Here is a 24,862-nt window from a genome sequence, read left to right as displayed (position 1 = left end):
TTTAGCCTCAAAAACATGAGCACATTATAATCTGGATCTAATTACACATGAAAATGATCACAAATATGATTCTTCATCTTAGAAACAGAAACAGCTTTCACCAGCTTAAAAAGTTCATACTTTGCATGAGATAAATTGCAAAGTCTTAACTGTTCAGACACAATTGAAGACAGCAACTAAAACATGTTCAATGTATTTCACTGATGTTCAAGTTTACCTAATATGTTCTTTTCATTTCTGTCATTGCTGAAACAATGGAAGAAATCACTTACTATTCATGCACACTCATAGTAATCTTCGTAAAATTCGCTGTTTGAGTTGATATTGATTTTTAGTGATGAAAACAGTAAAAGAAACTGCCTCTAAGAGGCAGAAAGTGAGCAGGAAAGGACCAAGCAGAGCCTAAACAAGTCTTAGTGTCTCAGGCCTCAGAAATCTAAAGCTTTGAATTGAAAAAGAAGCTGAGATCTATGAATAAAGAATCTGTTTTCAACTGTTCATTTTCCTGGGTATTTTTTGTTCCTCTTGTGCTAAAGAAACCAAGTTTTGCACATTATTTGCAAGTACCAAAAGCTTGAGTTACAACTCCTGGTGTATGTTTCCATCACCAATTTTCTCAAAAAGAAACAGCTTCCAGGTTTCTAGCATCTGCCTAACTACCTGGATGAAAGAAAAGAAAGACAAAAGAAATAAAACTATGAACTGGTGAAAGTTTCTCATTCAGTGTGTCACTCTGAGCCATGCAAAATGTGACATGCTGTGCAACACCAGAGTACTCCTAATATTGTCCCTATTGATAATGACTGAATTTAGACATTGAAAAAAGAATTCTGGGTTTCATAATGATATTGTTTTCCTAAATATATAATTTTTAAAAATCCAGGTATTTGCAAAGACATACAGTTTCTGCATGAAGCTTTCATACTGGAAATAATATGGAAAGAATGGCATTTGTTTCAAGTTTTACCTTAGAAACTTTTCATCACACTTTTAAATGATGCACACTTATACAGCAGACCTTGGAAATAAGTTCTGGCGATGTACGCATTTCCATTCTTTCTCCACTCTCATACTGTTGTATTACACATGGGTGGATACGTCTGAGACTACACCTGTCAGGTAACTGCTTTGATTCTAAGGTTATTCTCAAAGCTTTCAGCAGGGTGACCCCTTATTTACAAGAAACCTTTCAAGCTTTTTCTTTATTTATTGGATCTAGAATGCAGCACCCTCAGCTAGGATGCTCTCTCACATGAATCATGCTTTGCAGGTCACACTGTAAAACACGGTGTATTTTCAATGAAGTTAGAACATAACACAGAAATCTCAAACACATCAAGAAACTGCCAAACCCATACCAAATGCTTCTATTGTATAAAATGTTACCCCTGTAATAAAGAAACAAAAGGAATAACTTGTTCTAAGGGATGGAAGTGTAATTTTCAGTCTTTTAAACTCAAGTCACGAATGAGTATTATACACCATGCTTCCAGTGTTATATACAGAATTCCAGTGTGACGGCAGCTTTAAGGCATAAGTCAGGGATTTGTCCCAATTTATTTAGCCGTTACCACTAGATGGAGCACATAATTTGAGTACGGATTCCCTCCACGATAAAGAGGACACAGCTAATTTAGACCCTGGCTGGCCCATATTGTCTCTGTCCTGAAAAAATACCTTATACTTCTCTTTACAGCTGTCAAAAACACTGTGGTTCCTTACTGAAGTCCATACAGTACTGTATGGTAAACAATTCAAAGACAACAAAGGTACTTAAGGTTTTAGCTGAACTGTTAGACCCATCTAACTACAGTGCATAGTTATTGCATTAGAGGGCTAGATTTTAAATACTTAGTTATGTTCTCCTACAGAAAAGTAAATCAATCCCCAAATTTTATTGAAATTGTTCTTTAAATACAAACTTTTTAGCCACAATCTGCACAGGATCAGGTTAATATATCTGTAATATATGTTTACCTTAAATTAATTAAATGAAATTATTTCAATAGACTATATGCAACTGATTTAAACTAAGATTACACCTTTGGGATTCAGGATTCAATGGAAAATAAAACAGGCATCAAAAAGATTTTTTTTCAACTACTTTGAAATTGAAAGGTTGTCTGCCTTCTAGTTTCAACCAAAAACAGAACAAAAGTCTATATGTGTAACAGAGGCCTATATTTATAATAGGAGAGGGGGAAAAGAGATCATGAAAACTACCTTTTCAAAACCACAGTGACTTTGCTACAATTCATCAAATTTAAATAGACAGAATAACATTTATTTTTTAGAAAGGGTGAAACTAATTTTTGCTACCTGAATTTACATTGAACAAAAACTTGAAAATAAGCCCATGGTATTTTTAATGGATTTCTCTCTGTATGGAAGTACATACCTTCATAGGTCTTTGGAGGCAATACTGCTAGTAATTCATAAAGTTTATGTCTGTAAATTGTTGATGGTGTTTTTAAAGCATTTCCGTATGATTTGTATATTGAAGAGAGCCTTAAAATATAAAAAGCACATCAGAGATGTTAAAGATGCAAGCATTATGTAATGCCCCAGTTTCATTTGTACCACTCTGCCAAATGCTTTTAAAATTTGTACGTATTATATAACTACAGTTCTGACTGGCATCACCAATAGTAGAAGGAAAGCAATTTATTTCATATATTCTGACAGAATGTCTGTTGTCCATTCCCAGGCATTATTTTTACTTAATACCAGAGAAATAAACAAGATTTTCTATTTTCTTTGATTTTACCTATATTTATGACAATAAACTTTTGTGGATATATTTCTCTAAGTTAGAGCTTAAAGCCTAAATGCATTAGATCACTCTATATTCCAAAGGCAAATGTTTAAAAATTATAAAACCCTTTCCAACTTAGTTCTGAATACAGATATAAAAAGTGCCCATGTCTAAAAGATTTTTTCAAATCATATTCTTGAACTTTGTTTTTATTTTATAAAAAATGATGGTATATAAACACAAATGTGCATGTTTGATTAAAAAAGTAGAATATAAACACTAACTTAAAAAACCCATGCAATAGCTTCTTCCTTAGCTTTTTCACATGACACTGGAATCTGCAAACACATAGACTCTGATTTCTGTCCTTTGAAAAGAAAGTTCTTTAGAAACTGTGCTAAGTCAAATGCACATTACTCTGGAGCTTCTCAAAACCAGAATCCATGTAACAGCTTTGTACACACACTTACTGTGTCAATAAATCAACAGCACTTGGGAGAGGAGGAAGAAGTCTCTGAACAACTTCATCCGTAAGAAGACCACCACAGTGGGAAACAAAGCTTTTGATAGCTAGAAAAGGAATTGGATTTTAATTTACTTAGTGTGAGGTATCTTGCAGGCACAAAATCACATCAGCAAAGTAATCACATCATTACATCACTAATAATGTAAAAGTAGAAGAAAACAAACAAACAAACAAAATTAAAAAATATTTTAGCCTATAAAATTGAAGAAACTGATAAAAATCTCATGAAAAAAGTCATGTTTACAGATGCACTGTTTTGTTGTCTCAGCTTGGACATTCATAGTCTGACTTTTAATTGCATATACAAATTGACCTATTTTTTGCTTTTTGTTATAAACTGAGTTACAGTATATAACTCAACTTCATGATAATTCCATGATAATAATAAAAAAATAGAAGAAGGATGATTAAATGACCTACTGCTTACTGTTTTCCATTACAAATTAGTTTAATTACTGTACCTTATGAACCAGCTAATATGTATACAAGTATTTTTCATTATTTATGAAAAACTAAACTCGAGTTTAATTTTCAAAAGCACCTAGAGAATATGAAGTATTAAATACCTATTTTATAAAGAGAAAATACTCATAGGTTAATTGTTTAGTTTACTTGTAAAATGAAATTACTATTGAATTCCGCACTTTGTGATAAATCTTAACAGTAAGAGAGAGGGGTGATCACTACACCAGGGTTCATATTTCTGCAGTGCAAAGGACCCTTTAGTACTCTGGAATACATGACTGAAACATGTTAAGTATTTGAAGAAAATTACTGAAGTAATTTCCTGGAAACCCAAATTCACAGTATTTCATTCAAAAATTGCAACCTAACCAGACAGCAGCCACATACAAAGTGCTCTTTACAAGGTGAGAAGTGCAACTACCTTATCACAATTTTTACCCAACTCTTCCCACTCCCACAAATGTGTTTGAATGACTCACCAATTCTATTTTGCTTATATTAAGTTACCTGATAGGAAAGAGAATGTCTTTTTTCCAAACATAATAAAAGGTATAAACAACAGAACATATCCTGCTTTGGGTCTTCATTCATTACTGTGATATGTATGTTAAACTAGAGAAACAAGCTTCCTGATTATCATTTACTGCTTGAAAATCGACTGATTAGAAGAACAAGAGGAAAAACCATCTTGGGTTTTTTATTAGTTGGGGGTTTTTTTAACAAAAATGAAACACACATATATACATATGTAAATAGAGATATAGAAGCACGTATGTTGGGGAGTGAATACATCCTTTACCATCTAGTAAAAAAAAAAAACCCAATATGAAGTGTCCTTGTTCTGTCAGAAGGAAAAATAAACTAACAGCCCAACTATAAATATGCAGAGAAAGACAGTAAATCCCACTTACCACAAAGAGCACCAGCACGACCTTCCAGTGTTACTTGCCAGGTAAACGAATCTCCTCGTGTCTTCTCTGTTTCTAGGTCTTTGGGAGATGATGGAAAGATGCACTTCCACAGTAACAGCATTCGTGGCAGATGATGTTGGACAACTGCAGGACCTATAAACATTGACAGTTGTCATGTCAATGCAGCATTAATAAAATTAAACTTTCTCTTTCATTCCTTTTTCCCGAGTTCACAAAATCTTTACAGCAGTGAATAAAACCTTATGCTACTTTTCCAGCCTTCTCATATATAATTTCTCAGATGTTTACTATCTTGGTACTTCATTTTCCTATATAACTGCATACCCAACTGACACATTTACTAGTATGCTACCAAGCCAACTGCAGTCTCTGTTTTACTAAGACCCTGTAGATCACCAGCATAAAAGAGATGTAATAATCAACAGCGATATTCAGGAAAGCAAGCATTTGTTTTAGGTTAATTAAATATAATAATATAAGAAAAAAAATGGGAGTTGTTGGGCAGAAGTAATAGCTGAAACACGAAAGGTGCCTTGAAAATATGATCAAACCCAATAAAATACATTCTTTATAAGTAACTTACTGATCACAGTCAATAATATGACCATTAAGATATATCATAAAGTTCTGTAAGATTTCAAATGCCTGACAAGAGGGATATAGAAATGATTAGCTCATTTTGTGCTGGGACAATGTTTAACAATTCATGACCATGAAGACATTTGGTTAGATTGACTTTGAAATTTATTTTCTACATTTAACTAATAGCAGTCCCACTCAGTCACTAGTTTTCAGACATTGCTCCCAACGAACTAACAGCAAATTTGAGAGAAATGACATTTTTATCTCAGAAAGTTTTTTTAAACATTCCAAACATTTCAGGGTTTTTTAATGATTTTGCAGTGGTAAATTACATAAAATCTCAAAAGAACTAAAATCAGAGAAGTGACACAGAACAGCTTAACGGAGTTTAAGAAAAATTGTAGAAAGCTACTACCTAATGTCATGAGGGCAGCTATCAACAGCCATCCAGCCTGTGTTCGCTGCAGTGAAATGCGACCGTTCTGAGAAGCAGAACACAACAACTCCTCTGCTACTGTCATGATTACCTTCAACGTAAAACAGAAAAACAGAGCATCAGCATCTTCATAACTACAATTTTTTTTTCAAATACTTTTATTTTGATTCTTAATCCTACTCCAGTGTTCCCAAATAGGATGCCATCTTCCCCTCACGCTATGGCAATAAACTCAGGCTCCTGAAGTTGCACTTCCTGACTTCAGTAGTAGTCTGGGACAGCTTCAACAATTCTATGGAGTACTAGGTAAGTTACTCAGCTGGTTTGTACCCTTTCTTTTATCAGCAGTAAAATGACAACTGATAATTCTCACAGGAATATGCATTGGAAGGATAGAAGTGTTGTGATATTCTATTTATGTCAATACGTAGAAAAAGAATAGCATGAATCCTACAAATTACAGCTCAGAAGAAGTGGTGGGATGGACCAGTAATGATCTTCTTATCATTGTTTTAGAATAAGATATATTATTCTCTCTGACCACTTTTCAAATCGACAAATGGCATGGCTAAACAAATGACTGAGAATAGTATAGTTAGAATTAATCCCATTTTAGCTGCACACGCCCACCAAGTGCAAAGTGCAAGGTGATTACACTTGTTACCAAAGCACAAGCTACCCAGAACTTAAATGGAGGAACACACCCCCACGGACAATTACCACAGCAGGGCTACTAAGGCTGTAAGTATTCTGCAAGTAGTTTGCTTCAATTACATTTCACATATGCTAAAAAGTATTTCTTACTTTCTGCATTATGTCTGGTCTCCAAAAATTCCCATAAATCAGTATTACAAGTAAGAAGTGTCATTAGAGTATCATTAAAAGTCTTAGTATAGAAAATGTCCTTCTATAATTTTTTTGCACACTTAGAAAATGATGTGAAAGTTTGCACATGAACATTTGTTTCATGAATGTTTGAAATTTTTTTCCAAAACTTCATCTAAAGTCTTTTTTCCAGTCGGAAAGTATTGGTTTCCCCAATTCCATAATGCTACCAGGTGGTTGTAAATGAAGAAATTTATTTGTATAGATTCCTGATAGATTAAATGTATTTGATTCTAAAATAAATCAGTACCCTTGTTAAATTATGCTACTAAACAATCACTAAAAATTTATTATAATTAAATTACCTGTAAAACAAACATCCTAGAAAGGATGTCATTTAATGATTTCTGGCAATTTTTCTCTCTATGTACAGGAGGAATGTCTTATTTTTGAAGGATTTTTTTAACAGAAGCATAAGCACTAGTACTGAATGTTAAATGTACAAAAACTCATTAATTATTTTCTTTAGGTTCCACCTGCAACTCTAACTGCTCTCTCAAAGGAAAATTAATTAATATAAGAGTTTCTATCCAGATCACTATTGTCTGAGTTTGATACTTCTTTGTCAAAACTGCTCTATTTAACACTGGTCTCTTTCAGCTCCTCAGAAGAGGAGCTAGTCTGCAATCTGGAAGTGTTCCTAGGAGAGAATGGAAAAGGGCTTCTGTCAACTGCTCTGTTCTCACCCCTGCCAGCTTAGTACAGAATACAGTATTTCTCCCACACTTTTTTTTGTACCCTCCCATACCTCCTCCTGGCTCTATTTCATCCTACTATACTCCTCTAAAAGAAATCTTTGTTAAGAATTATGTTTCTCTGTTAAATAGAAACTTTAGCTCTGCTTAAGTATATAGTATTTGAATGGTACTTCTTATCTATATAAGTGGGCAAACTGTATTCATTTTGTTCTCTCTGCATGATCTTTTAGTAATCACCAGGAAAAGTTCTTAAAAGCTAGGAAACACAGGTACATTTTTTTTTAATTTATAAGTTGTTTCAATTTGCAGTTGGAACTCTGAATGCTGAGAATATTTTCCTAATGTCCATTGACTCCAAAACAGGTATTTTCACAAGAGAGAATATAAGTTTCTACATTGTGCAAAGAATTAGCATGTACTGCTGACATTTATGATGTACCACAGTTTTCCAAACATGAGTAACTCCATAGATAAAGTTGCCAATAAGATGAAAACAGCTTCTTCTCCTGGTCTGTATTTCTACATCTGCATATCCCTAAAACTTCAGAGCACTGTATATCCTATCTGCACTAGCAAGGAGATTGGTACAAGCATCTTAGACTATGATAATGTAATAAATTGGTTTCTATTAAATTCTGTAAAATGAAATAAAAGTGTGTATCTGTTGTACTTGACTAAACATTTTGTTGGACTTGACCAAAGATTTTCAATATAATGCACAATGTCTGTTACTGCTTTAAGCACTGACTAAACTGTACTCTGGAGAGTCATTGATGAGCCTAGGAAATACTAATTTGGCTTACTCTGTGGTTGAACAACTTTCCTCCCAGAAACATGACAGCATGCAACAGATCTGTATGTGTATTTCTATTTTTTTTTTTTTTTTAATAAAAGGAAGATCTTTTCCTTTGGCAAAGTCTGATACTTTTCAGCTGGATTTACTCCAAAATAGCCTTTTCTCACCATTAACACTACTGAAATGTCAGCTTTCTAAATTAAGCCAGTGTCAAACTCAGACAGAATTGCAGAAGGCTTAATTTTGCTGTAAAGAATTTAGTTGGAAATCTGAAAAATGTAACTACTCAAGAAATACTTTCTTCAGGTAAATCTTCTCTTAGACTGTTCAATTTAAGTCCTAAAAGCTCTGTTCCAAAACAATGAATTTCTCCCCTAACAAAATTTTCTATTAGAAAAAGGTAGTAATATGAGTAGTTAACAAAATCATTAACGACATTTCCCAAGAAATTCACAATCCTGACACATTTGAGAAAAAGCATTGGCTTATTTGACTTATGGCATGCTTCAAAGTCCTCTTCTTTGAAGGCGCCAAAATATCTCATCAGTACACTGGGTTATGCGAGCACATCATAAAGAAAACTTGCAAGTACTACTGCAAAAACATCCAAGAGCTGCCCATATGTAAAGTATTCAAACCATACCTTGCCTTTTCCATGGGGAATTCCTAAAGGACAGTGTTTTACTGCACCCAGTAAAGCAGCAACAGCAAAACTATAGCCAGTTACTGCTTCTGGGGAGGATTTCAGCGTACTAAGACGTTCAATGCAACGATCCAACAGCAGGGACACATAGGAGGGTAATGCTACTGCAATACAGCGTAAACTCCAAGCTGCTGTTATTCTGACTGAAATGCTGGGATGAAGAATGATAGAAATTACTGCTTCCAGAACTCCTGAAAAATAAAACGCATAAGAAATAGGTAAGCAGATTGTCAAACAAGCAAAAATCTATACAGAGGACTGGTGAACATAACACTATACTTCTCTTGAAAAACTATTATTGTTTTTTATTGTGAAGTACTTCTTAACGAATTTTAATAATTCAATACTTTTCAAAAAAAATTACCCTGAATGAAATGTAACTTTACGGAGAAAACCTAATATATTACACAGTTATCCATCAACATGCATAGAAAATATCTGTAAGCATTCTCAAGGAAGCAGAAATCCATGCAGTGGAAATAGATGTCCACTCAAACCCATCCAGAAAAAAATGCAGCTAAATGAAAACAATAAAGGTTGATGAAGATACCCGGCTCAATCAAACTGATTTATTACAAACATTATGAAGTGTTAGACTCTAAATACAACCCTTAATGGAATTAAATTTGATACTTTTTTTTATTTTTAATAAATATACTTGTACAGGTTGGAGAAGATCCAGAACTCTTCGGGCAATGTCTGAAACTTTCCTACAGCATGTTAGCTAGCCAACTTTCCCTTCTCCCTTTTTTGTTTTTGGTTGTTTTGTTGGGTTTTTTTAAGTTTATTGGAAGAATACAGAAAAGAAGAACTACAGAGATCCTAGTAAGGAGACTGAGCCAGAAGAATAGCCATAAGAAATCAAAGAAGAAATAAGAAAAAATAAGAAATCAAAGAAGATGAAAGTGAGCGAAGGAATATAAATATATTTTGTACTCTGGATGACAAAATAATTCAGGGCTTGTACCTGTACTGGAGTCTTGCAGTAATGGTGCTGCTGTCGTTCCTAAGCCTTGGATAAGACTTCCAAGTTCCTGAAGTGCACACACAAGCACATGCTGACTTCCTGTTACATCTGTTGTATTAAGTCTTGTTTCCAAGTTACTGTCACTCATTGCAGCATCTGATAACACAGTACAAGAAAATCACTGTGAAATCATTACCAAAATCAAACAAACAGATCAGAAAAAGGTTTTTGCAAGAGAAGATATTTCAATTACTAAATGCAGGCGGGTAGATAAAGTGGAAACTACCAAATTGCTTATCTTTACGTAATGGGAAACAGTGGCTAGCAAGAAGCATGCTATTCTCTGTCCCACCAAAAGTGATGTGAAGAGGACATGCTTTGATAATTTGTCAGATTTTAGTACATAGTAGGAAAAAAGAAAGGGAAGAAAAGAATGAAATTTTATGACAGCAAGCAAGGTGGAGAAAAGGAATAAAGAGAGAGGGGAAAAATATGATGTATTTTTGAAAGGTCATCTTTGGAGACACAAATGAGTATGTCAGTTTAGGCATACAACATTTAGATATTTAACTCAGATACAATATGCAGCTGTACACCAGGGGACAACTGGTTATGCCCAGCACTTTCTTTCTTTTCCACTCCAAGGGGATATGTTTTCTCCAGGAGAAATGCTCATTTTTCAATTAGGAACAAACGTTTCTCTTTTGAACCTTCAGTAATCTCAACTGCTCTGAACAGGAAGGCAGGATCTGGCTAGACATACATTAACTGCCAATTTAACTTACTTTAAAATACTATCTGTATTTTATTACTGCATATATTTATTATTTAATTTTATTTGCAATTGGTTAAAATTGCTTTTGCCAGGGAAGGAGTGTTAAAAAATACATTTATACTTGTGTGGGTACACACATACAGAAACAGAGACACACATGCACACACACACACAAATAACCAGCCCAAGCTGAAAACAAAGCAGTCCATCAAAAGCGTTTTACATTATCATGGGGTAATAAATCAGCACTATATATTCTATTTCTGCAGTCTCTGGATTAGGTAGTTGGACGATTGCTTAAAAAAGGAAAAACAGAGGCCCAAATGGATAATCCTGTTAGACCCATACCCACAACTTTCTTCAGTTTCCAGATGGCCTGACAAATCTCCTTGGCAGCTGCAATTTGAGCCTTTTCCCCGAGCAGGCCTCCTACTGTAGCTCGAAGGATGAATGAAACACAGCGACGACAGCCAATAGCATCCACTGGGCTCTGAACAGCCTTAGGGTGAGACTGAGACACAAGATCTAGAATATGGGAAAGGAAGGCAGAGAAGTTCCTTTCAAGCCATTTTGCTCCTAATGTAGAGACAAATACCACATATGCCTGAAAGAGATTTGAAAAGAAACATATTTTAGAGCAAAATATCTGAGAAATCCCTGCTAACTATCCCACTTACATAACATCTTAAATCTGCACATTGCACAACTAGAACACTAAACTGAGATGACTTACAAATTTATGCATCTATAAATCACATATGTTCTCACTTCTGGTATCTGCAATTTTTTACATATATGTTTAAATAATTTAAATTACTATCAAAGTTGTACCAGTAATATTGCACCCTGCTTTGACTGTAAGTTAATTCAAGATGCTTGCCTGTGTCATTTCATTCCAGAGTGTGAGAAATGGCAGTTTACCCAGCACAGGCACTTTTCATGTAAAACACTGTGTTTGGTCTCACTTAACAACAGCTTCCAGCTATTTAAAATTCTGAACATGCAACCCAAATTTAATGTACAAATGCATTTTAAGAACTACAATATTACAAAACTATAACTCATAACCTGGAGAGAATTTTGTTATTAAAGGGTTTGAATCAGGGAATATTTGCAGCCCCCAAGCACTGTTCCTCAACTCAATGAATTTTAATTGTTTGCCTTGCAAACCATAAAAAAGATAAAAACCATAAAAAGACTATGTTTATCACAACAAGGAGAAAGAATGCAGAATCACTTTACAAATCTAATCACCACAAGACCATTTATTTTACCACATAATAAGCTCCCCTACAATTGCCTTCCATGTGCATGTGCTGGATTCTTTTAATGAATAGATCAAGAGAAGGGAATACAAAAAATGAGAATATGCAAATGAACACACAAAATTCCTCATAAGAAACTTCACTACTACTAATATCAATCAATTTCTGTATTTGCCTCACACATACTTTGTCTTGTGTCTAATATTAACGACAAATTTATTCATGTAAAAGAAAGTGAACTGCTCTGGACAGAGAAATTATACTATTAGATCCTGTTAGAGCTAATCGCTCTTGACAAATACTACTTATGCTTCATAATGCACCAGTACATTATCCTGGTTTTACAGATTGGAAAACTGAGGAATTTCACACGATAAAGACTGTCTTGAACAAATATAAAATCTTCTATATGTAAGAAATCATCTTCAGTGGCTTTCTTATTTTTAAATTCATAATAAGCTGAAACTCACTAATTAATACATTTAATAACTGCAAGTGTTTTCTACTTATAAGCACTGATAAATACATTATTTCCCAAGTTTTTCTGATAGAACCATTGCACTATTTAAACTGTTCTGGTAGTTAGAGTGTACCATCTAGCGCAGGTAGTAATTAGTTAACATAGAAATGTATGAAAAAGGAGACAACTTCCAAAAACCAGTAAAAAAAGTCAAAATATTGAATTGAAATATCCATTCCTGGAAAACTAATAAAACCACCATGCATACAGAACACCCTAGGAGTCTGGCGTGCATTTGCTAGGCAAATAGCTGTCAAGGTATTATTGTTCCCCAGCTTTTCTGTCTCTCTGCCAGAAGTTAATGCTTCCACTCAGCATGACCTGAGTACAGACGACAATTTGTGAGCACCTTCTAGCTGTTTCAGTGCAAAGTGTGGCAGCTTGTATCAGTAATTGAAGCTAATTTAAAGATTTTTTTTTTTGCACTGCAGAAGTTGATATGCACTAAAAAACTGCCTTACTGGCAAAGTGGATTAACATATAGTTGTGGAACTGTAATACTAAAATAATCACAGCTGTTTGATATGTAAATGTTCATCATGACCTATAGTCTTGATTCACAGTTTTCACATTTGAGTATCCATGTCTTAGAATGTTTACTTTTAAGATAATATTTACAGGATGAAGCCAACCTGATATTATCTGAAAAATTTATACAATTTTTACCACCATGCACTATATGGTCTGATTTCACTCCCGTTTAGTTAACAAGATTCTATCCTTTGAGCATCCTAGAACACAGGAAAACAGATGGTGGGGTTTTTCCACTAAATTCTGTTTTCCTTAGTTTTCATGCACTTCCTCAAAGCAGAATAATTTTTTCAAAACTGGACTTGGAATGTCCCTATACAGAAGGAAGCTATTCCAAATTCAAAGATTTATTGTAACTTCTCCCTTTAATTTTTAGACATAAGGTATTAAGTTTTAAATTAAAAATTCAAGGATTTTAATGATATCACTCCTTTGAAATTCTTATCACATGAAGATTTCACAAGTAATACATATTTAACTTTTAAAATTTCAAACTATCAGGCAAACAATAAGCAAGATCAGAAATCTTTTTTTTTCTTTTCTTTCTAATATAACTCAAGATGTAAATCCTTATTTTAAAGTACATACATTTGATCACAGATACAAAAAAGGATGAAGAAAGGAGAAATATATGCAGAGCAAAATAGTTATACAAATGTTTAGCAATCTCAGAAAACCATAACTAACGTAAACCAAACCTGGGTGATTCCAACTCTAACATCTCTGCTGACTGAACTGGTCCCTTTCAACATATCGCCACTGGCTCGTAGAAATCCACAACTTCCACGCAGAAATCCAGTTCCCAGTAGCTCCATCACCTCTTCCAAAGAGATTCTGCGGAAGTTATGCTTGGTGGACACTAAGAATAGATGTAAATCTTTAGAGGAATAGCTCTAAAATCTTGATACCTTTTAGAAGTAGAGAGGTTCAACTCTCATTGTGTTAGAAAAAATAATTTGCATTGCATAAGTTCAGTAGCACAATCAAATCCAAATACGGTTTAACTTCATAACAGAAACTAAGATATTTTAGGACTCAGTGATCCAGCAAACCACAACATTTATCAAGTTTTTCTCCTTTAGCTACCTTTAAATAGTCTAAGCCATTGTATGCACACTTATATTTACCCACCCTCAGTATTTACCATCTATGCTCCCTCTGCAGAAAGCTCTGTGTGATCTACTCCTACCACTCAAAGTTTCATGGAAGTCCTGACTAACATATTCCAGCTTTCCACCAAAGACAACCTCTATTCCAAAATTCAGAGGGCTGGATTCCTTTTCTGCTATGCTTAGCCAGGTAAGGGTACAAATACAGGTTCTCTTACAAACAAAAGCAACTCATCTTGGCATTAAGCTAGCTCTTTGAAAGAATGAGAATAACAAAAAACAGCTAGGAAAATTCTTTATCCCCAATTCCTATTCCATTGCTTTATTTCTTTACTGAAAGTTCATTTAAAATACATACTGGGACATGTCTGCAAACAGCATGATGACAGCACACAACACAAACTAAGTGACCTAAAACTTTCACTGCATTTTTCATTCTCTTGAAAGCATTGAAATGGGAAAAGAATGAGAGGATTCAAGATAATTATGTACAGAAAAAAAAAGTAAACAACTCAATATCAGCATGTCATCAGATACAATACATAAACTTCAAGACTATGAACTCCTTCATTTGCTCCCTCCACCTCTCCCCCCAGCCCCTTCTAGTCCCCACCTAGCTTCTGTCTCACTTAGTTGTAACTTCTTTTTAACTAAAAATAACTCAAATAAGGACAAAACTCCTTGAAACAGCCAATGAAATAATTTATAAGCTTCTTATATAACTTTATCTTAGTACTTTAGAAATAACAACTACGTTTCTTACAAAGATTAAAGAAAACCATTGAATCTACAAAGAAGTCAGAATATTATATTTTTTTACTTTATTGAGAAAAGATAAGTGCTGTTTCCTGTAACACAGTAATACTCTCCAAAAGATTCTTAGGAAAATACTTTATAAATCAAGACTTCAGACTCTACAACGCAAATATACACCCTCAAGTATTCTGAAAGACAGTAAGTTGGGCTTAAAGGCATGTGATTTTGTCATTTGCTGCTTATTGCACTGAAGGTTTACTCTGATGCCATTAAAAGCAGAACAATCAGTCTGAATCACACTTATTCTGCATCCTGTTATATTTTGCTTAGATTATAGTTAGATACTTAGCTTTGGGCTTCTAAGATTGGACTAAAACCACCTAGTCTGAATGACACCAAATATTAGAGATGTTAACTTTGTGCTAGGATGCTTCAGTTATCTCAAGTACTGTCTGTCAGCAAAAACTGCTACATGGTTGTTATATGAACAAAACTGCATGCTAATTTCTGCTTCTGATCATATTAGTACTGCTGGACAATCTCAATGTGATACTGATTAGTGCAGAAAAATAGCTTGAAAGTATCCTTAACTTTTTTGTTTGACACAGAGACACTGCCTCAAATCTTGGTTCTTTCTACACTGCTTAAATTAATCTTGCCTTTAAATTCCTCAGGTTACTAATTTCTCTCCACAGAATAACAATCTTATAATAGAGAAAAATAGTTTTACCAAATACTTTTCCTTGTTTATTATTTTATAAATAAATAAATATATATATATCTCCCACCAAAAGCATAGCACTTCAGAAGAAAAAAGTTACAGAAAAGACCAAACCAGAGATATAAACAGCCAGATGAAGCTTTAATTGTGATTTTTACTTCAGGCTTCAATAGAATTTGAGAATTTCTTATCGTCTAACAAATTTTTACAGGTGAGGACTCAGCAAATAAAGTATATACTTTACCTCTTGTCTGCTTAGACGTTAGAGCTCTAGCCAATACTGTGCCTAAAAGTTTTGAAACTGCTAATCGTACATCATAGTTGGAACCTTCAAAGGATTTAAAACATAAGGTCACAACACTATCCAGGTCTGTAGTCCACATAAATACTGCTTCATCCTGAAGTTCAAGAAGACACTAGACAAAAAAAAGGGAAATAAAAGTGTTTCAACACGGGAAAGTAGTCAGTAAAAATTTTAATTTGGTACAGAATAGACAGAGTTCTTCCTAACAAAATAAGCATGTTGCCTCATACTAAAATTACTTGGGTTTTGCTGCCAAGGTAATATTAAAGAAATAAAGATAAGCAAACAATGTATTTACTGCTGTGTTCATCACCCATTAAAACAGAATTTTATTTAGGGAGTTACTTAATAAAAACAGCTATTAGAGTGGTTTACCTTTGCAGCAGCACAGCGGACTGCCATGGATCGATCTGTCAAACACGATCGGGCAGCTTTGTAAACATCTCTATGACAGGGGATAGCAGCAGCTCCTAAACCATTTAATATATTTTGCAAACTAAGCATGATTTCATAACGACCTTGAGACTGAAAAATGAAAAGGAGAAATGTTAAAATTTTGTAACCCTAAGATCCTTGGAAATACAAAATGCCAATTACTGAAATAGGCAAACAGTGGTTGGGTCTTTTAGACTTTTAGAGATCTATTTATGCTGAAGCAAGTTAAAGCAGATAACTTGCCCTAAAACTCTATAAGCAAATGAAAACAGTAATTCTATGTTCCATTGAAAAATACCAAATAGAAGAACAAAACTCAAAACAAAGTATGAGCTATAGCAAAAAGGTTCTCATTAATAACGCAATTAAATTTTCTAATTTTCATGAAATCAGATTGAAAAAAGCTACAATCCATCATTTTTTAGTTGCTATCCATTAACTCGTTATTACTTCTTTGGAATTTAGACACTGATTTTTATCTGACTTTCCATGATTTTTTTTCATGAATTGGTATCATGCATTTTTTCTTACTCATTGGTCCAGCTACCAACAGTAAACATCCTGTTATTTTTCCAATCATTTTTTAAACATGCTGTTCCAATACCTCTGCATTCTTCATTGCTTTAAGCACATTCCCAACGGTGTCAGTAAAACTGTTTCCCAAAATTCTTCCCAATTTTTTGTATAAATAGCCCAAGCATACCACCGCAGCACTAAAACAAAAGCAAATCCAAAGACGTGTGAAAATGGATGCAGTAAGAGATGAAAGGGATTAAGAGACTAACGTAATCAATGGGCAAACAGCAAAATAACTGAACAGAACGTCCCAAAAACATAAGTGGATTATGAAAAGGGAAAAACAATGGTCTGTGTGTGGTACATACCCTCTACGAGAAATGCAGATACAAGGGTTGGGAAAATAACTTACACAATACAAGAATTCAGGTAAATACAATCTTCTAATAAATTTTAAAATAGGAATAGGGTTTCCATATCCACTTTTAAAACTTATCTAATTTTTTACCAAGCATGCTCTGTGTCATGCAGTCTATGGCACTCTGCTACAGCAGATGCTGCCAGAAGTAGTCACACACAGGTTTACTTACAACTTGATGGCCAATAGTAGACTGCAAATGGTCTAGTAATTGCAATTGTGTCATTTATGTGTAACATTACATAAGAAGGAAATAAAACTATAAACCCACGTCCTTTTCATCCTGGTGAAATATCTGACAGCTGGACTCTGTGTGCTCATTGGCCTCTCCAGTAGCAAAAGAAAAAATTGCTAATATTGAGCAAAAAAAAAAAAAAAAAAANAAAAAAAAAAAAAAAAGAAATAAAGAGTTGCCTAATGAAAGAATGTTTTCCTTTGAATAATTACTTAAGGAAAACACTTTGCTTTTGTATTGACAGATCTATAAATTAAACCAATTAGTTTTATGACTACAAGGAAAAAAAGAAATTATCTCTTTAATCAGCTTTCAGCTCTTTGGCTTAACCTACTTAAATATGCATACATTGCTCAGCATCCCCTTCAACAAAACAACATTTTGCTTATTCCCCAACTGCATTCAAGTTTCACATAAGTGACACAGCACAATAAGAAAAACAAAGCCTCCTTTCTCTCTTAGCATACCAAAATACTATTTTCATTAAAAAAGCATTTTGCTTTTATTCAATGCAGTACACACCAACAGTTTGGATTTTAATTTTGTTCCTGGTGTGCCTGGGCATAAAATTACAGTTGTCCCATCTTACTACTAAATTGAGCATCTGAAGGTCACAGATACTTTCTTTAATTAGCCTCAAGAGTAAATAACATCTATTTAATAATCTGAAGAAGGAAAAAATTAACAGACATATAAAAATCCCCAACCAAATAAACTACCTTATTACATCATGGTATAACCTGCAAACACTCTTAGAAGTTTGGCTGTACTGCCATGTACTGCTTCAGCGTCGCATGAAAGAGTCAATCAGTATTGAACAGTGGTTTCTAGCAACAGAGTGACCATACTTGTTGATAAGTAACATCTAGTCAACTAAAGATGGGAATCTAGTTACTTCTGCACATCAACATTTAAGTTTTTATGAAAGTTCAAAGCATAGGACTGAGGAAGCTCTCGTACCTGCCTTCTAGGATTGCATCACGGCTCTAGTTGTCTATTTTCTTTTTCCACAAATGTTTCTTCACTAAGTCCGAACTGTACTAATTGTGGAGTTACTTTAACTGTCAAATTGTAAGCAACAGCCAGAAGTTTCCAAGGAAGCCTGTAAATTTTTACAAGTTTTGCAGGGAAAAGCCTCTCTGCCCCTGTTTCTGCCTCCCTAGCAGCACACCTCCATCTTCACACACAACTCTCTATGAAAGATACATCTAAATTGTTTTCTCTTAAATTTTGCCTTAACAATTGTACTTGGAGAGGCACCAACAAAAATCCAGAGCTAAGATACTCAAACATGTGGTAAAATAGCACCGAGATAAGCTATAAAAGTTTGCAGACCAGGCAAATGCTTATAGTTTAAAAGCAGTCCTTGTCAATATTTCAAAAACTTCATCATTTAAAGTTAATTAATAAGTTGCATTCACACTGCATAACCTGTTTATCTGATTTGGTATTGTATTCATATCACACTGACTTTTAGTAGCAGATAAGCACCTAGCTAAGGTTATGTTTAAAGTGCTTGCCTAAAATATTTCCATCAAAGAAGAAAAGTAATCATTTATTAGATAAGAGAATGATTCACTGGAACTGTATTTAAAGGAGTTCCCGGGTGTATTAACATATTGTGAACACTGATGGTTAAGTGTTGCTACGAGACAGCAAGGGCATGTATGCTAAATAAGGACAGATGGCAAACAAAGACAACACTTTAATCAAGATCAGGCAAAAAAAAGCAATTTTTCTACACTGAACACCAAGTATTTAATATATTTGCAACCGAAGATGAAAGATTTTACTCAGTAAACAGCTCTGTGGTTCCAATTATTTTTGTGTAGCCTCAGCCTCAGTGTCAGCTGTATCAGAAATACTTTTTCCAAAACTTTTTTGAATTAAACCATATTTTACCCTTACTTTTTCTGCCATCTCTTATTTCCTCTCCTCACTACTGCTTACATACCCAGGAGCATTCTGAACAATGCCACCTCTCTCTTTCTCCCCCAGTTACTTCTCTGCGTTCTGACTCTGGATATCTGCCATTACTGCTTTACTGCCAATGGACTCCATCATCCCTCCTTGCTATGCCGACATCCTCCCACTTCCCTCTGGCATATTGCAGCTGAAGCAAGGAAGACCTGCAGAGCTCTGTCCTACACTACAACTCAACTATAAGGTTAATGGCATATCATAGTTGAGAATGTAGTATAGCGTAATTTATTCTGCAAGACTTAGACCCTTTATAGCAAACTTATTCTTAACTCAAAAGACTGCACAAGAGGTCACCTGGAACAAGAGGGAAACAAAAAAAATTATGGTATTGGAAAATACAACTGACTCCTTGCAAAATTTATTTTCAGAAATCTTGACTTGGGTTGTCAGAAACAAATTTAGCATGCAAAGTAAAGGAGGAAGACATATTCTGCTCTGCTTTCAATACCATATCATTAATGCATGATGATGTTTTACTATCTCTACCTTTACCTTTAATTTTCTTCATTATAGTCAAAGATGTGCATTGTTTCAGGAATGAAGGTTACTTACAACATTTCTGCACATGAAGATTTGGTTTCACATTCTGAAGTAACAGTTGATGTTTCTCTGTTCCGTAGGCTAGGCTTCAGGCGTTTAGTTACAAACATTTTTAACTATGTCCAGTTTCCCAATTGGATTAAGAAATGTACTCAGTAACTGTATTTTGTACCTGGAGTTGTAGTTGTCTGTTTCACTGATCTCAGCAATATTATTCCCTTCTCCTTGTTTTTCAAACAGCTGTGCCCTCATAACTCTGTTATCCATCGCTGGTATCTCCCCAGCCTGATTTTCAACTGTCTGGCTGGAGACCACCAATTCTCTTCTACTCTTTTGGTTCCTGATGCACACATACAATATCTAGCACTAGCACGATCTTTGTTTTATTATGTATCTTATGGTAGTGAATTCAGATGCAGCTCACCATGTCAATCTGTCTCTCTTGTTATTACTGAATTTGAAGTTTGGGATTAAAAAAATACTTACAGTTTTGTAGGCAGATAACTTGGTGAGTCATCTTTACTCCGAATGAGTTCATTGCATTTGTCAATTGTTTGGTAAACAGAAAAAGTGTCTCCAGTGCTATAAATTACAGCTAAATTCTTGGCAAGAAGCCGTCTGGTAGGAGGTCCTGGTGAATTGTTTAATAAAGAAGTCAATTGTTCGACCAGTTTCTTCTGGTTTTCCCTTATATCAGCCTGGAAATAAAATCCGTTAAATATAATAAAATAAAATATAATAAAATATAATATAATATAATATAATATAATAAATAATAAAATCAGTTAAAATTCAGTTAAATTTAAAAGTTAGTTAAAGATAATTAATGTAAATTATCTTTACTTTTCATTATTACCATTCTGATAATGACATTCCTAATTACAAATGAACATTTACTTCATTTTTATGCTTAAAGAAAAGACATTTTAAGTATGTGACTATTTTATTCTTCTTCTTAAAAAAAACTCAACACGTTTTTCAGAGCTACTATTTCTAGTAGCATTGCAAGTGTATTTTCCTATGGCATTTATATACTTATATCTTTCTAAAACAAAGTTTCCTTTTCTTGCTTTGCCTGCTTTAAAATAAAACAATTAATAGATATATAGTAATTTTAGTAGCAAAGAAGAACTTTAGCCATGTTTCAAGAACCTTAGTATTAGAAAGGAAAGAACTTCCCTTAAAACAATCATCCTGTCTTAAATAAATTATTTGAATACTCTTTTAAAAAAATAGTGTGGCACCATATTTCATTTACATATTTTCATCACAAATAAAAACACTTAAATACCATTATTTTGGTTGATTTACTCTTATATATCTACACAATCAACTTAATATACTCTAAACAGTGAACTAATCAATTGGAGAGTTGGCTGGAAACAGATCTTTTATCATTTGATTAGGAAAATTTAAAAAAAAAGAAGAGAAAGATGTTACTTTCTTGCTTGCTAGAGAACTATCAAATAATTGTGCAATCCCAGGTGGAAGCATGACTGACATTCTTCACAATGGGGCTGCAAAATCTTGCAGCAATAATATGAATTAAAAATAATTAAAATTCCCTTCATTGGACAAGTGGCTCTGTCACTTGAAGGGCTGTGACCAAATTCTTGTAACATTTCGAAAGCTGCTGCTAACACTAAATATACTTTCATTGCTTGTAAATGAAAGACATGAGGCAAATGAAATTGAGTACTGCTCTTTGGTTTTAAACAAAATAACAAAAAGACAGAAAGAAATAACCATATAACGTGATTTTCTTCTCAAATCTCATTATACTTACTCTGCTAGTCACTGGTAAAAGTTTTTCCAAATACTGTAACCACTCAAAAATGAACTCTGCTTTTTGAAATCCACCAAGCTGGTTATACACTTCTTCATTAAGCAACAAACTGTGAGCTAACTCCATTCCTTGAAATTTTCCTCAAATCTCTCAAACACTGTGGAATGAAAAGAAAACCCAACAAACTGCCGAAGCTGTGTTAATCAGTCAGGTTTTCTTCCTCATTAATATTTGATGAATCAGAAGTTTGAACAGCTAAACAGAAAAAGAAAAAAAAAGTTAATAGAAAGTCAATGATCATATTGTATTATATTTATGCTTGGTTTATTAAAAGAAAATTTTCAAAGGAAAACAATATAAAAAATAAATTATAGCAGTTTTATGTAGCGATCTTTAGTAAGACTTAAGTTTTTTATATGAGATAATGGTATTGGTGTAAAACGCCAGCTAAAGTTAAATATACTTCAGAATATATCAGTGGGGTTCTCACTGAACTTCTGATTTTCCTTCTCCTTGTTTTGCAAGAAGTGAAGTTTTCTAGTCTTTATCATATATATACCTGAAAGTAATGACCAACCCAAACATAATGACTTTGCTATCTAGAGCTAAGTGTAGCAATAGCCTCAACCTACACATAACAGACTCCTTTTAATTATATTCATAAATATAAATGTTAACATATTAATTCAAACACTTTAGGTATTCTCAATGCCAAGCAAGGTATAAAAAAAATCCAGAATTTCATCGCTGAACAAACCTCTAATACACTCTTTTTTTATGGGAAAAAACCTCAAAAACAAAAGAAAACACCCAAACCTGAAAAAAAAAACCCCTCAGAAACTCGAAATCCAAAAAGAAGTTATGTTTTACTTATGTCTCTCAGACTACTTTTGGAATTTCTACGTTTAAATGCCATATAGCCTCAAAATACAAAATAGAATACTCTGCAGGCTTCACAAACAAAAGTAGTCAGGGAGATTCTGGTTAAAATATGGTCAACTATATTTTAAACTCAAAAAAAGTTATCCTTTTCAGAGGTCATTAAGACTGCTGAACACATTTTTTCCTATGTAGTAACAATATTATAGTGTAAAATGATCCGTCAAACTGTAAACAGCAATATAAAGCACTGGTAAATAATTCAATACTCAGGTTGTCATCAAATGCACAGCAGAAGGTTACTATTTTCTATGCATTTTTATGTAAAAGTAACTCACAGAGAAAATTAGTTGTATTATATTTACTGTAGTGAACTGTCACTCCAAATCTACCTGAAATACCAAGCCACTTGAAAAGGTACCACACTATAAAATTATGTGCAGATATAAATACACATAACACATTATACTTATATAATATACATATATTACATATTATATACATTATACATATATATACATATTTTATCTAACTAGGTACACAGAAGTTCATAATTTACCAGTTATGTCGCTCCTAGAACATTCACGGAATTTAGCTCTATCCTCACATTTTTTGCAACATACAAAAAAAAGTAGGATTACATATTTCACTGAGTATTTGAGTGGAGTCTCATCACTACTCAGCATGAAAATTACAGGTACAGGTCACAAATCCGTCTTTTTTTCCCTCACCCAAGGTATGTCCAATGTCTACCATCTCTAAACCACCTACTACCACAGTAACTTATCCACTTAACACATGCAGCTCAGGATTACAACTCGTAGCTGTTTTTCCCAACGGAAAAGATCATAGTTTGTAACCAGACATGGGCACTTAACTTACCTAGAAGATAATTTCTCCTCATTGTAAAAACTATCTCTCTGCTGCTTCAGGTTTTTGGATAAAGGATGTTAAGAACTTGATTTCCTAGGAAAATAATTAATACAAAGATCAACTTCAGGAAAGAAAGCACATGAGATACAAGTGTAGCTTCTACAGAAAACAAGAATTCCAAAGTCTTGCAATACTGAAAATTTGTATTAAGTGATAGCTCACCAAAAAAGACTGGAGCTCCATAAATATTATTAGCTCTCTATATGTTACACTTAAATTGGGCAGATGCACCATATACACCATGGAATTGGATTCATTTAACTACTGAAACTGCCTTTGTTATTTGTTTTGTTAACTTAGTTTAACTCTAAACCATAAAAAAAGTAAGTTCAAACAGCATAATACAAGAGTATTTCAGTGCTTTCATAAGACCTACATTACTTCAATATATCTAAAAAAGCAGAGGTGCAAAATATTCATTATATTAGTCTGGAATGCTATAATAAATAGCCATAAACAACATGATAGCATTCAAGTCAAAACCAACAACCAGCAGAGCTGGCATAGGTGATTCATGTGTTCTGAAAAATTCATGTACAATACTATGGATACAAGACATGAGGATTATCAATCCATTCTCCTAGCTCCTAGATATAGTTTTAATGTAAGAACCCATGGGCAAAACATTTCCTTCTAAAACTCATTCAACTTGAACTTATTCTGGCAGGACATGAAATAGAGGTTGAATGTGAATACTTTATTTAAAAACTATTCACTTTTTAATCAGTCTTCAAATGACTGATGTTGAAAACAAATCAAAAGTGTATGTAGATTTCAGAATAATTCAAACTTCTTTCATCCTGGTGAACCAGTGATCAGCCTGCTGAAGAGAAGGTTCAAGGGAACCTTAAGAAATGCCTTCACAAGGGAAGATTATCAAGCAGATGAAGACAGGATCTTTATTGAGGTGTATGGGAGGGAATAATATAAAAGTGGTATAATTAAAACAAGGAAGCTTCCATCTTGATAGAAGAAAAAAGATTTTCACTGTAAGGATTATCAGCCACTGGGATTGGTGATGACAGGTTGCAGAATCTGCACCCTCAGGGGTTTCTAGCACTTGACTGGACAAAGTTATTTGAAGCTATTATTGTAAGTTGTTTCTAAATGAAGACTGTTCAATTGTCTGGGTTTTTGGTAGCAGGGTGCTACATAGGGTGGTTTCGCTAAGAAGCTGCTAGAAGTTCCCCCCCCAAGTAAGCCAAGGATAGCTGGCTACCAGGAGGGACTTCCTGCCGCCGGCCAAGGCCGAGCCAATTAGGAGCAATAGAAACGTCTCTGTGATAAAATATTTAAGAACAAGTTTGTTGCGCGAAAGAATTTTCGAGCCACGGGAGAGCTGACCAAAGCTCCTGGGCAGTCCCGCCGCCTCCCCCGCTGTGGTGGCAGCCCAGCCCGGGCCTCTTGGCAC

General features: G+C 34.0%; 1 protein-coding gene across 8 annotated transcripts in view; it reads right to left on the bottom strand.

The window, feature by feature from the left end:
- HEATR5A (HEAT repeat containing 5A) overlaps positions 1 to 24,862 on the bottom strand; it is a 67,472-nt gene that overhangs the window by 32,783 nt on the left and 9,827 nt on the right. For 7 of the 8 annotated variants that reach the window (XM_017820460.1, XM_017820463.1, XM_017820465.1 and 4 more), the window contains exons 2-15: positions 23,401 to 23,484; positions 21,640 to 21,894; positions 20,340 to 20,551; positions 16,766 to 16,874; positions 16,102 to 16,251; positions 15,667 to 15,838; positions 13,535 to 13,695; positions 10,869 to 11,124; positions 9,746 to 9,901; positions 8,719 to 8,969; positions 5,676 to 5,787; positions 4,658 to 4,810; positions 3,226 to 3,325; positions 2,399 to 2,508 (exon numbers count right to left, since the gene is read on the bottom strand). In XM_017820460.1, coding sequence (XP_017675949.1) covers positions 2,399 to 2,508; positions 3,226 to 3,325; positions 4,658 to 4,810; positions 5,676 to 5,787; positions 8,719 to 8,969; positions 9,746 to 9,901; positions 10,869 to 11,124; positions 13,535 to 13,695; positions 15,667 to 15,838; positions 16,102 to 16,251; positions 16,766 to 16,874; positions 20,340 to 20,551; positions 21,640 to 21,765 — 2,068 coding nt within the window. In that variant the 5' untranslated portion in view covers positions 21,766 to 21,894; positions 23,401 to 23,484. Of the gene's footprint in view, positions 1 to 2,398; positions 2,509 to 3,225; positions 3,326 to 4,657; positions 4,811 to 5,675; positions 5,788 to 8,718; positions 8,970 to 9,745; positions 9,902 to 10,868; positions 11,125 to 13,534; positions 13,696 to 15,666; positions 15,839 to 16,101; positions 16,252 to 16,765; positions 16,875 to 20,339; positions 20,552 to 21,639; positions 21,895 to 23,400; positions 23,485 to 24,862 lie in introns of those variants that run through there. The other variant, XM_017820467.1, reaches the window with a different exon arrangement.

The sequence above is a fragment of the Lepidothrix coronata genome, unplaced genomic scaffold (genome assembly GCF_001604755.1).
Source record: "Lepidothrix coronata isolate B3197 unplaced genomic scaffold, Lepidothrix_coronata-1.0 Scaffold83, whole genome shotgun sequence".
Classification (NCBI taxonomy): domain Eukaryota; kingdom Metazoa; phylum Chordata; class Aves; order Passeriformes; family Pipridae; genus Lepidothrix; species Lepidothrix coronata.
This window is presented reverse-complemented; position numbering and strand designations above follow the sequence as displayed.